This window comes from Lycium ferocissimum, chromosome 11 (genome assembly GCF_029784015.1).
Source record: "Lycium ferocissimum isolate CSIRO_LF1 chromosome 11, AGI_CSIRO_Lferr_CH_V1, whole genome shotgun sequence".
Taxonomy (NCBI): domain Eukaryota; kingdom Viridiplantae; phylum Streptophyta; class Magnoliopsida; order Solanales; family Solanaceae; genus Lycium; species Lycium ferocissimum.
The window spans coordinates 25,347,920-25,362,048 of record NC_081352.1 but is presented as its reverse complement, the minus strand read 5'-3'; the positions used below and the strand labels follow the sequence as shown (position 1 = coordinate 25,362,048).

General features: G+C 32.7%; 1 protein-coding gene across 3 annotated transcripts; it reads left to right on the top strand.

The window, feature by feature from the left end:
* The first annotated feature begins 1,589 nt into the window (after nt 1–1,589).
* On the top strand, nt 1,590–8,131 carry LOC132037647 (protein EXPRESSION OF TERPENOIDS 1-like). Of its 3 annotated transcripts, XM_059428186.1 has the most exons (4): nt 1,590–1,973; nt 2,077–2,814; nt 4,474–4,842; nt 7,960–8,131. In XM_059428186.1, exons 2-4 carry the CDS (start codon nt 2,256–2,258, stop codon nt 8,052–8,054), a joined length of 1,023 nt encoding a protein of 340 aa, XP_059284169.1. In that variant the 5' UTR covers nt 1,590–1,973; nt 2,077–2,255; the 3' UTR covers nt 8,055–8,131. The 3 variants fall into 3 exon arrangements, with proteins under 3 accessions (XP_059284169.1, XP_059284168.1, XP_059284170.1); XM_059428185.1 differs by having other exon boundaries at nt 1,590–2,814; XM_059428187.1 differs by lacking the exon at nt 7,960–8,131 and having other exon boundaries at nt 1,590–2,814; nt 4,474–5,000.
* The last annotated feature ends 5,998 nt before the right edge of the window (nt 8,132–14,129 follow it).

Genomic DNA, 14,129 nt, shown 5'->3' with positions numbered 1-14,129 from the left:
ATAAAAGTTAATACTCTATCAACTACTTACTTTACCGCTACAAAAACGACGTTCCACCTAAGAGGGATAGGCTTGTATAACATAAAACGGATCAGCTTAGTTAGAGAGATAGAAGATGCAATAAAAAGAATACATGTATAAAGTTTTTAGACAATAGAAATGAAGATGGCAATGAGGAAAGAACATAGATATTAGCATGAAAGAATAAGAAAATAGAAAAGGCGTGGAGCAAGAGAAAAATAGATTTTAAAATGTGAGAAGGAACAATACATACAGAGAGAGTTTTTCCAACTTAGATTTGGAGTCATTTCCTAAAGTTGGGGTGATGTCTGTCTGTTAAGGCATTTTTGCGAACACTTCATGGGCGTTAAAAATAAGCACGTCGTTTTGATTTTTTTTTTTTCTCAGAATGAACTTGGTAAGTACTTGTTATCTAGTTCTGCAGTAATGTTGGTAACAACAATGGAGGGAATAAAAGATGAACTGACATAATAATCCAAAGCGCAAGTAAGTGTAACGTGGTAAATGAAGATTGCAATGAGGGTTGAACGTAGATATAATTAGCAGGGGTAAATGAAGAAATTGATCAAACTTAGAAGGAAGAGAACATTAAATTGTAAAAGAAGTGAAGGAATGAGGGGAGAATAGAGAGACTAAACAATAACTAATGGTTAGAAACGGTTGATTTTTTAATCGGTGTCTTGTCCTTAATTATGCGAATTCAGAAAGAATTTCTTTGGTTTTTTTCTTTTTGAAAATAGGGTAAAAAAATTATTTTAAAAAATAAATAAATGCAATCCCTGCATTTATATTAGCCGCCAAATTGGCGCTTTGTCATAAATTATATATATATATATATATATATATATATATATATATATATATATATATATAGATTAGTATGTCATACAAAGTTGCATTTGACTATGAAATGTTTAATTTTATAGGCTAATAATCAATCAATCAATCAATATTACTCAAAAGTAACTACATATATAGCAATATACAGTAAACATTGATTAATTATTAAAAATTTAAAGTAACTTATTGGCCCCTGATTTCATTTTATTAAGTATAAAGTGTAAGAAAGGAAGGAAGACATATTAAAATAGTGGTCTTAAACATAACACATCATAACCTTTTATGGCTATAAATACTTATCACTAAGGGTAATAAGTTACTTCATGTCCAAACGTCTACCTAAACTTCATGTCCGGTCAATAACTTCACCTAAAATGAAAAAAGAAAGAGTAATCATTTTAAATTTATATTCCTTCCGTCTCAATTTAAGTGTCTTACTTTTTTCTTGATCTGTCTCAAAAATATTTTCTCTTTCTATATTTAATAAGTTAATAATTCAAAAATCATACATGACAAGTTTATAATCACAAAATTTGAAAGTCCTTTTTTTATTTTTTAAACTCACTGTCTATTCAAATTAAGACATTTAAATTGGGACTCAGGGAATACTTTTAATATAAATTTCTTATAAGTGAAGTGGTATATATACATTTTGAAATTAATATAGGGTAATCGTAAAAACACGTCAGTATATAGCCAACCACTGACCAATTTTAAACAAACAAAAACAAGTCTTAAATTGGTGTGGCTGCAGAAACAAAGACAAAGTTAAGTCTGCTGCTGTTTTTTTAGGCCATTGGCGGCGGCATCGCAGTTGTGTAATTCTTCTGCCTCTTAAATATCAACAAGTAGAAGCAAAATAAGAAAAGCTTCCCTTTACTTCTCCTTCCGTTAATTTCCATCATCAAAAGTCCTTCCTCATTTTGTCTATCCTAGAATTTCTTTTCTTTTAAAAAATGCAATTTGTCTCTCTCATAAATTCATAAATCATATATGTTCCTTGTCTCTTCTTCCCTCTCCTCTACAATACAATTATTCTCGCCTTACACACTTCGATAGTCCATATTCAAGGGTGTGTTATTTTTTCTACTAAGAGAGGAAAATTGAGAGGAGTGAGTGAGAAAAAGACCACCCTTTTTAATTTATTTTTGTAAAACTCTACAAATCAAGAAAATCGAGGAACTTTGTGACTAATCAAAGTTTTTTTGATTTCAGGAGAGTATGGTCGCAAGGCTAAAGTAGACATCAGGATTGAAGCTTGCGGCTTAGTAATAATTCAACTCAGTACAACAAAATTTATCAAGTTTTTGATAAATTGAAAGCTCTATCTTGATTTTATGGAGTCGTGTCAAAAGTAGTGGTATGGATTGTCAGTCACAATTGAATATAGAAAAATGGCTGGGTTCTTTTCACTAGGAGGAAGAGAAGAAACAAGCGACCAAGAGCATCACCATCAAGAAACCACTAATTGGTTCTTGTACAAAAATCATGATCAAGAATTACCCGCATACAAAGGCTTCGAACTATGGCAACAACAACAACCACCTGATCACGGCGAGCAAAATTACCAAATCCCAAACCCGATTATTAATCCATTTGGATTAGATATTGGGCCTAGTGATCATCATCATGGGCCTAATTCAAGATCTGCTGCTAATTTTATGATGATGAGAAGTAGTCGTAGTAGTAGTACGATTAGTTGCCAAGATTGTGGGAACCAAGCAAAGAAAGATTGTCAACATATGAGATGTAGGACTTGTTGTAAGAGCAGAGGTTTTCAGTGTACAACACATGTGAAAAGTACTTGGGTTCCAGCTGCTAAAAGGAGAGAAAGGCAACAACAACTTGCTTCTTTGCAACAAGAAGAAGATAATAACCCCAAAAGGCAAAAAGATGATCCAATTAGTGGTTCTTCTCTTGTTTGCACTCGTTTACCTTCTAATAATACTACTGGTAAAGTTTTTCCTATCTTAATTCCTCCTCTTCTTCTTCTTCTTTCAATCGTATTTGCTTGCAGTGGCGGAACAAGAGATTTAGTCAAATTCTGATATGGAATTCAAGAAATTCTGAAAATATCACACATAAAATTTGAACATATATTTTCGGGGATTTAAAGTTTTATACTCCTAACTTATTTTCTCATTTTTCTTCAATCTTCTTTCACTTCAATGGCGGAGTTATAGTTTTTAATAAGGGAATTTTAGAAATGTCATACTTGTGATTTAAACGTGTATTTTTCTTATATCTAGGGGATTCAAGATTTTATACCTCTATCTTAATTCTTCATTTTCTTCGATCGTTGTTCAATGGAGGAGCCAGAAATTTTGATAAGGAATTTCATGAAAATCCAAAAATGTTATACTCCCTCTGTTTCAATTTGTTTGAATCTATTTTCTTTTTAGTCCGTGTCAAAATGAATGACCTCTTTCCTAATTTGGAAACAAATTCACTTTATGAATGATTTACAGCCACACAAATTTTCAAGGCTTATTTTGAACCATAAATTTCAAAAGTCTTCCCTATTTCTTAAATGTCGTGCCCAGTCAAATGGGTTTCATATAAATTGAAACAGGGGGAGTATTTGGGATCTGAACAAGTATCTTCCTTTATGTTAAGAGTAACACATTTATTTTTACCCTAGACGGTGATTGAATTCCTTTATTGCATGTGGCTCCGCTATTAAGGGGTGAAGAGCTACGGTTTTACTTATGGATCCTCGACAAAATTCAGTAGCTTTGATTGATACTTTATAATTGTTTAAAATTCTATTTAATATAGATGTAATAATAATTTATTCAAAACTTAATAAATTATCCTTCTAAAATTAAAAATCCATAAATTTAAAATTTTGGCTCCGCTTCGGCGACGCTGGTACTTCACTGTATGCACAGAAGCATACAGTCTCGAGATTAATGTGCTGAAGTTTGATTGACTAAAAGGATATTAATTCACGAGAGACAAGAAAGCTGACTATTGCTATGATGAAAACTGGAAAAACTGAACCTCCCCTTTGTTGTAACAGTGAAACCTTTTCCCTTGGTTTTTTTTGTCTTTCTCTTTCTCATCACTGTTTCTAGGTATTCCTGACAAAAGATTGTCAAAGAAATCCCTATTCTCTCTTTATGCTCGTTATGTTTTTACTCCTTTGTCTATTTTTCTTTTTAATCTGTTCTAAAAAGAATGATATGTTTACAGTCATACAAATATCTATGGCTTATTTTATATCGCAAGTTTCAAAAAATTTCCTTTCTTTCTTAAATTTCGTGCCCAGTCAAACTATATCACATAAAAATTAGGACGGAGGGAGTAATATTTTAGAAAACTTCAAATTTTGAATCCGTTTCCGGTAGAAACTAGAAAGCCTTCTATAAGGGTTATAACACTCTTTACATAACTTTATTTTCAGGACTCAAATCCTTGACTTTCTTGTTAAGAATATTTGTGAAAGCACATAATCCCCCCCCCCCCCCCCCCCCCCCCAAAACCTAGGATACTTCTATCTGCAGCTCTTTAATTTACATGTAACAATATTTCTAATAATGCTTACTTGTTGAAATATGTTTTGCTTATAACTAATCCAATGTTGTTGTCTTTGGTATATTTTATTTTTAGGGTTAGAAGTGGGAAACTTTCCATCAAAAGTAAATTCAACGGCTGTGTTTCAACGTGTTCGAATGAGCTCAATTGAAGAAACTGAGGATCAAATAGCATATCAAGCAGCTGTTAATATTGGCGGACATATATTCAAGGGACTCTTATACGATCAAGGCGATCAGTACAACTATATAAATAATGCTGGTGACAGCTCATCAGGTGGAGATCCAGTGCCACATCAGCATAACCTTATTGGTGTTGCTGGCACCGCCACATCAGCAGGCAATAACGTGGCTGTAAGTGGCGGTGATGTTACGATGGCTGAGGAGTCACATTTTCTAGAACCTTCTCTATATTCTGCTCCTCTAATTAACACTTTCATGGCTGGTACGCAATTCTTTCCACCTCCAAGATCTTGAGATATTGACAATTTTTTGTTCTTGTAATGAGATCCAATTATGTTAGCAACTTAGCATTAGTACTTTTTTTGAGTAATGACATTGACATGTATTAAGGTCTAGAGAAATTATTTCTAATTTAGATAAGGAGTTGAATTGCTTCCATTCTCTTTGAAATGCTTTAAATTTAAAGTAGTTATTTGGCTGAAATATTGGATTCTTGTTTTTTCGTTTACTAAGTTAAGGGTGATTTGGTTTGTGTAATAAGGAAATTTAATCTCCACATAAAATTCAACATTATTAGTACTTTTACCATATCTTGTTTCTATTTCTTTTTTAATTATACATCACAGATGACATATGAATAAGTTATGCAAGACTTATGCATTAGTAATACATAGATTAAAACATCTGAAATGATCTCGCCCGCCCCTCAAAAACCAAAAACAATTATTGCGTGTATGGCTTATTTTTAAAAAAAAAAAAAAAGAATCAGGCTGACACGTGGAAGACGTACTGAAATATAGCAAGTACCTAAAAGTTTACTCTTTCTAACTAATAACTTATACTTTTAGATAAAATATTACACTATGCTAGCACAATTTAAATTATATATTGCGGTGTAATACATTAAATCAAATAAACTTTTGTGTTGAACTTTTGCTAACAGGTTTTTGACTTGTGAACTTCGAAGCTGGCCTTTCTTTTTAATATTTTTTTTCCCCATTAACGCGTAGATTGAATTTCTACTTGAAATGAGTTGACTGCAAAAACGGTTGCTTCTCTCTTAGGACAATGTACAATGACAAACATCTTTTCCTCCTTATTTTCAGTATGCCGGTCGCATTGCATGAGTATTCATGTTTGAAATTTTGTTCAACCAAAAAATATATTTGTTTGAAATTAAGGATAACAATTTTCCTCTCCCCACATGCACACACAAAATATTGAAATGCCTTTTCTGTTGAAAAGTTGTGCCCGTTGTTTCTTGAATGAGGTCTACATCTTTATAAGAGATGATTATTTAACTTATGTATATTGACAGTGTAAGAGATTTTAATAATATAAATGTTATTTAACTTGTTATAAAAGGTTGGTTACTTTATTTTTTAGATAATTAGTTCCACTTACCATAGGAAAAACTTATAATTAAATTTTTATCACTATAATTTGATATGTATGACTTGCAGCATGTAAGAGATTATTTTGAATGGTTGGCTTTAAAGGCATTGATAATGTGCCATAATGTAGAGTAATATTAATATAACATTTAAGAGTATACTCATGCAGTAGATACATCAAGGTGTTTTCCTGTTTATATATTTACATGTCCACTTGTGTTAGCTAGTAGTACTGTGGGGAACTTGAGCAGTTTTCATTGCTGGCAAATTTTCTGACCTAATGCACTTTGCTCACTGATCTCAATTTAAGGGCTCTTCTGTTCTTCTGAGACTGAGAGTATCTATTTTTGTTATAGTCTATCACTATTTTCAATAATTTTTCTAATGCATGAAAATTTAAATTAGAAGATTTAATTTAGATTTAGTTGAACATACCCTACACTTTTTAAGACATTGGTTATTATTCTCTAATCCCTCATAACGTGCTTAGTAGTTATACGCTTGCTAGGATTAGTAAATTGGTGCAAGTACTCTTTAAGCTAACCAGGAAAGTCTAGAGTTTTTAGCTCTATGATTTTAGAGAAATTGAGGGCTCTAAAGGTAGAAATGTAGATTATTATAAGTAGATTATTATAAGTATGAGATGTAATTGTATAGAACTCCTATACTAGGGCGGATCTAAAATGGAATACATGTTAGGAGTTCTTAAATAGTTTGGTAGATGTGTGAAATAACTGCTTGCAATTAGATCGCTCCTTTCTCTTTGATAAGTATTTGTGCTTGCCAGCTATCTTACAGGCTACACAAATATTCTGAATTTAATACCAAGCATTTATGTTATATAGATTGATCATGTAAAGATTTTTTTACAAATTAGTTAAGAGTTTAATCTGTGAAAACACAAATTAATTACAATTTTTACCAAGTTTTTAATTATTTAATGTTTGCTAGATTTACTTGTAATTAACTTAAACTCATTTTTAAACATACTTGTGGGGATCAGTATATGGTTGCACTAGCACGTAGAGTGACACACCAAGGGGTGGATATGATATATAGCATTAGCTCTGAGTTTGTAGTTCTGATTTAGATTTTGTATATGTATTAAAAAAATTATTAAATATCTACAAATATAAAATTTCCAACACTTTAACTCAAACGTAGGTGAATTTATTGATAGATATCTGAACTCATAAAATTTAAATTTTGAATCTGGACTGTACACTAGAAAGTGAACCACCACATTACTAGTATACGCAAATTAAAAACATGCTTGCACTTTTATTTTTCTTTTAATTATACAAGCCATTAATGAATGATACATTTGTTGGCACATTGTTACTACAACCCTAAAATTCCATCCCCTTTCCTTCCTATTCTTAGTAGGCGTTTGGCCATAGAAATGATTTTTTTTTTCACTTTATTATTTGGAATTTTTGAAGTTAGAGTTGAAGATGGAGTTGTGTCTGGATATAATTTTTGCAAATAATATTTTGTTGTTTGAGTACTGAAAGTGAAAAAGGTGAAAACATGGTTTTAGGTGTTTTCCAAATACAATTTCAAGTTGTATTTGGAATTTTCATGGCCAAATGCTGATTTTCATAGCTTGTTGCTAGCACAATTGTTTGATAATATATCATTAATCTGTCACTAAATAGGATTAACAATAGATTTTAATGTTTAGCTTCAAACTTTATCCATCGCTAATTCCTATTTTTTTAAGTGGTGTATCGGGAAAAAGGTTAGAAAGAAAGCTTTACCAACTAAAACTTAATACACTGGGAACATGTAAACATCAGGTCTTCAAGAAGAAGACGATAATATAGCTAACATTTTCCCATTCCCAATATGCTGCTGACAACGTCATTGCTACTTCCAGTTTTACTTTCTCAGAAAAATATGAATTGAATGATGAGAATCTCCTGTTATTGCCTTATTGGTAGAAAAAAGAATAGACAATTGAAAACAATTTCCACTTTTCTCAGATTCAAGAAATCCTCGAGCAACCAAAAAGCAGATTTCATCCTCTTGTCCAGTTATTTTCCTTCTTGTCCATAGTGAATTTCTCAAAGATGTTTGATATAATACAAGCAGTCTCTTTATTGAGGACAATGTATGAATTTATATTATCCGTCTCTTGTTGTTAGCTTCCCAGACAATTGAGTTATTAATGTGTCACACTGCCACTTCCAAATGGTTATTTTGGTGAAGAATAAACGATCCAGAGAGGCGGAGCTAATCAGAAAGTGGGATTCAATCCCCTTATTGCGTCGAATTATATATACACATAAAGAGGTAAAATTAAAAATTTCTTTATATATAAATTGTTGATCTCCTTGACATAAGGGAAATTTCTATTATAGTGGTAACGGGATTCAAAAGTTTTTTTAGGTCACAAGTTCGAATCACATTATGACATTCTTGTATATAATTTTCTTAGTCCGTTATATAAGTTCCTGACTCCGCCCACTAATTCGAAGTACAAAGAAATGCTAAATTTTGAAGGCCTGGCCATTCCTCATGAACTGTTTCTTCTCCTATTAGTATTTACGAGGAAGAATAACATGCAAAAATTCCTTAATCTCACATGACTCGGCGTCCAGAGCATACCTTATGCCAAACAATTTTTACATGGAACTAAGGAAAGGATGTGGAAAAAAGGGCTTTTAAACACATTTAGCCGCTTGATAAAAAATTAATTACAACGGCTAGTCAATATATAAAAAATATATTTTAATCATATATAAAATATGCATATTTCTCGGATATTATAATCAATGAACAAAATATACATATATTTGCTGGCTACTATTTTGGTGGGCGGCTATGCAGGGTCTATTAGGGTTTGTATTGTTAAGTTGAATGATTGTGGCATTTTAAAGCTGACCCAGCTGGCAGCTAAGTCTTAAAGCACAAACCTAAAAGGATTTCAAACAAATTTCGCTCGACCAATTTATAAAATGACAAGAACATTTTATTTGTATAAACTGGATAAGGTGTTGATATTGATGGCCTCTCTCATCTCTTACAATCAAAGATAGCTTAGTAGTCATAGTTCACAGAGGTCACTAATTCACATGGCCTAGCTTAGTAGTCATAGCTCACAGAGGTCACTAACTCGCATGGCCCTATATATTATGTTAATTAGCGCAAACTTTAATTAACAGGCTTTCTTCATTGATCACATGCTACATACCTAAACCTATTTGGCTATTATCACTGAATTATAGAGCGCATCGTTAAGTGATAATTGTTTTACATAATTTACATAATTGTACTTCTTTTCGTTTTAATTTGCTTTTATTTACTTTTGGTGGCCGAGTGTGGGGATGTTAAAGCAAACGTAAGAGAGAGAGAGAGATATGCCTTACTTTTGGTGCGGCTGTATTACGCCCATGGTTTCCTTCAAAGATGAGGCCTTACCATTTAAATTAAAAATAGCCATCGGATATATAACATATGTATAATTAATATATAATATGTGTATAATTAATGTATCACTTATGTATACCGATTAAGAAAAGTTAATAGTGAATTCAACCGGCTATTTGTGTAAACATCCAATATAAATACTAAATGCGAGTAGATATTACTGACAGTGGCGGAGCCACAGCCCGGCAAGAGTGTTCAACCGAACACCCTTCGCCAAAAAATTATACCGTGTCGACATGTTAATTATTACATATTACAGACATATAGTACATATTGAACACCTTTAATATATAGATTATATGAATTCAAACACCCTTGACAAAATTCCTAGCTCCGCCACTGATTATTGAGTCCAAAATCTCCTCATATATGCTAAATCATGAAAACCGATAACCTGATGCAAGTAAATATTTATCGAGTCCAAAAATCTCCTCATATATGTTAAATCATGAAAACCGATCTTGTTTAATTATCATATAGCATATAGGTCGAAAATAACCTAATTGACAGCTTGACATGAGCCCCTAAAATTGTAAGTGTCAAAAGTCTTCATTTATTTTTTAAATTTTATGCCGAATCACGTAACATAAAATGGAAAGATAATAAAAAAAATAGGTCAAATAATATGTACACCTAAGACGTCTTTCTTCTTTTCTAGACGTACCATGTCAATTTTTTTTTTTTTAAGAAAATTTTCCACTATACAAGTATCAAACTAATGCATTGGCTTTTGCATAGTGGTTGGATGCATTGTATGTCGACTTTGTTATCTTTCTCATTCATGGCCTAAAATGCTGCTGGATTTCTCTTTAAAATATGGGGAAAGAACGTAGATGCCCCCTAAAAACAATATAATTATTCGTTCATACCCTCTTATTTTCATGCCCCAAAACTATTTACCCAAAATGCCTTCATAATTATGATACCAACATGGTATTATCTGTCTCTTATATATCATGATGGTATCACGAATGACTTCTTTCATTTCTTCAATAACACTCGTCAACACTGTATGAAACCCATATGGTATATATAATATACTGATATGGTATCAAAGGGGATCATCTTCATTTATTCAAAAAACACACTTTCCTAAAAAAAAAAAAAAAAAAAAAAGACTCTATGACATCATCATCTTATATACATATACATATATTGTATCATGGAGTACTGTTTCAATCTTTCAAGGACAAAGTCATAGATGGACCCCTGAACTTGTCCTGATTTTTCATTTAGACCCCCCAACTAAGGGTCGTACCATATGAACTCTTCAAGACAACTGTCAATGTGCTATTTAAACACAATTATTGAGGTGGCAAAGCGCGTGCAATGCACTGCTCTAAAAGGGCGTGAGATGCCAATTTTTTCCTTTTAAAATTTTTTAATCATTAAAAAAATAATTATAAGAAAAAACTTATTTTAAAACAATTTAACTAATAAAAAAACATTTAAAAAAAAAATCCTAAAACCCAGCCCACCCTCCCCCCCGATCCGAAGCCGGAATCCACCGCAGCCGTCGTCAAATTTTTCCGGTGAAGCCGGATTCCACCGCCGCCGCTGGCGTCGCTCTTCTCTTTTGCTTTGTTCAAATACAGCAAATTTGAGCCCTTAATGGACCAAAAAAATCAATAGTCCATGATTTCTCCATTAATGGACCAAAAAAATCAATAGTCCTTTGAAATAAACACACAAAAAAAACCCTTCATCCAAACACACCCCTTTACTTTTCTTGCTTTTCCTCTTTCTTCTATTCGTGCTATTGATGTTTATTGTTTTTTAAAGTAAATTATTTAGAAGGAAAAGAATTAGTTGGGAGTGGGAGGACGACGGATGACTAGTGGAGGAAGAAGAAAAAGAGAGGAAGGAGAGGGGCGGTGGGGGTTTGAAGAAGAGGAGAGGGGTCGGGCGGGAGGGGGGGGGGGGTGCTGAAGAAGATGACTATTTTTGTTTTTACTTTTTATTTTTTAAAGCTAAAATCCACGTGGCTCTATCTTATTTGTTATTTTTGCGTGTGAATTACACACACCATTTGTGTGTTGTTGCATATTTATTTTGTGTTTAAATGGCACATTAACAGTTATCTTGAAGGGTTCATATATGGTACGACCCTCAGTTGGGGGGTCTAAATGAAAAATCAGGACAAGTTCAGGGGTCCATCTATGACTTTGGCCGTCTTTTAATGAGACACTCCCCAGTCTTCGTGATACCATCAAAATATATACCATATACTGAGATGGTATGATGGAGGACTGCTTCAGTCCTTCAATGAGACACTCTCTTAGTCCTCCATGATATCATCATGGTATATAAATACACTAATATGGTATCATGAAAGACTGCATCCTTCTCCTATTCCTCCAAGATACCATCATGATATATAAAAATACTGTGATGATACCATGGAGAAAGGGTTTTTGGCGAGGGGGTACTCAGGTAAATAATTTTGGCTGGCTAGGTAAAAGCGAAATTAGTAAAACAACATGATGCATTGGAAAGCAACGGATATAGAGAAAGAATTTGGAGATAGAGGTAATGTAACCCAAGCCCAAGAGATAGAGACAATGTAACTCAAGCCCAATTAGCTGATACCGAGATAAAAGCCCAATGTGCACTTAGGCCCCATTTTCAATCTAAGGCCCAATATAATTCAATTCATATTCTCTCTCAATTGTATTCTCTCTTTCAACTCTCCGAATCCGATCCATTTCTTTGGTTGATCTCTTCTTAATTTTTAGGCTGATAGGCTCATCTTTTTCTCTATTTATACAATATGATGCTCCTATGTTACATTGTCGGGCATCAGTTGTCCAATATCATGAGCGTAGAGTGGTGTTAAGCGTCCCACATTAATTTAAAAAATAAATTATTATCCTTGTATACTGTCTTTAGGAGCGGCTCAATGAAATCGGTGGCCTAAAGCGAAACCTCTATAATAGGCCTTAAAAATATCTAATAAAATTTTATATATTTTTATTGTAAATCTTTTTTCTTTTTTTGTGAAGATGGTATATAGTTCATCTTTTATATCTTGATTTTCACTCAGTTACATGCCACTATGTAGATGTCAAAATAATTTCATACATTTAGAACAATTCAAGTCTATTTTGAAGTTAAAAAAAATGATTTAATCCAGTATTTATAAGAAACAATCAACTCTACAAGAGACTTCATCTTTTTAAAATTGTCAAAGTAGTCATCAATTTGTTCACTTTTATATATTGCATAATGTTTATTACTCTCTAATTTATGTGAAGGTGTTTGATTGGACACGAAGTATAAGAGAAAAGAAAGATTTTTGAAACTTTTTGTTTAAAATACGCCAAAAATTTTTTGTGGCTATTAATCATCTCATAAAAGGTAAAATGAGATGTCATTCTTTTTTGGACTAACTAACAAAGAAAGAATGTCACATAAATGGGACGGAAAGAATATAAAAATAGAATTATTTATTTTAATAATCTCTATCACATTTCAAGAAAATAAGTATAAACTCTAGTCTCTTTTATTCATAGTTTTATAATATATAAATAATGTACATAAAATTAAAAAAATTGGGGCCTTCATTTTGGGGGGCCTAAAGCTAACTGCTTTAGTTGCTTCCCCTCCAGCCGGCCCTGACTGTCTTAAATAATTATCTCCTGATTAGCTAACTTTCAGAAACGTCCGTTTGTAAAAGCTTATGTACCCTCTCACTTTTTCGTGGTGCTAGGGGATATAGAAAACATCTATCGTGAAAAACATATGTACTGTCTTTTCATGTGCTAGTGGGCAAAGAAAATATCTGTTCTGATAACTTGTGTAATGTCTCTCCTTGTAGGCCTCGGAACCAAAATGCCCCAAAAAAAACAGTTTCAACCAAAATACTCCAACAAAAAAAAAAATGTTACGAAAATACCTTTAGCGCGTAGAATTTATCATGCGCTAAAGTAGTTAACGGAGACGGTTCCGTTACCTGCTATAGCGCAAAGAAATTCACCGCGCTATAGTGTGCGTGTTTTTTTAGCTCTTTGGTTAACCCTTCTTTCGTTACACTTTTTAACGTACTTTGACCATAGATTAATCATGCTTCGGGACCGAAACTTCAATATTTTATATAGAACCCTACTTATTTTTTGTGCGATTAATAAGGTAGTAACACATCAAAGATACACAAAAGTTCGGATGGCCGTTTTAGAGGTTGAAAAGTGCTCGAACGCCATTTTTGTTCAAGGCTCGGTGACATTAGCTTGAAGTTCTTTACGAATACTTAAACTTGTTCATTAATAATTAATCAAAAGTTAGTCAAAATGGCAGCATTCATACAAAAAAAAAAAAAAAAAAACTTAATTAAATTGCATCATTCATAACCTTGAGTAGATGAAAATACTTAACATACTAATTCATTAATAAGAAACCCAAACTTTTAAAAATACAATCATCAAAGTAAGAAAAAAACTTAAAAAACATTCATCAATTAATGCCCTCGAGTTGATCTTCCGCCTACCGCGAGATGTGCCACCACCACTAGAGGTACTTCCACCACTTAAAGTTTCCTCCACCATGAGAGGTACTTCCACCGCGAGATGTAGTTTGACCACCATGCCGTAAGGGACACTTGCGCTTATCATGACCAACATAATTGCAAAATGAGCATTTTCGAGTGTATCTCCCTCGGTGGAACATCCATTTCATTATGAATACGCGAGTATGCATTCTTTACGAATTTACGGATAAATGCTTTATT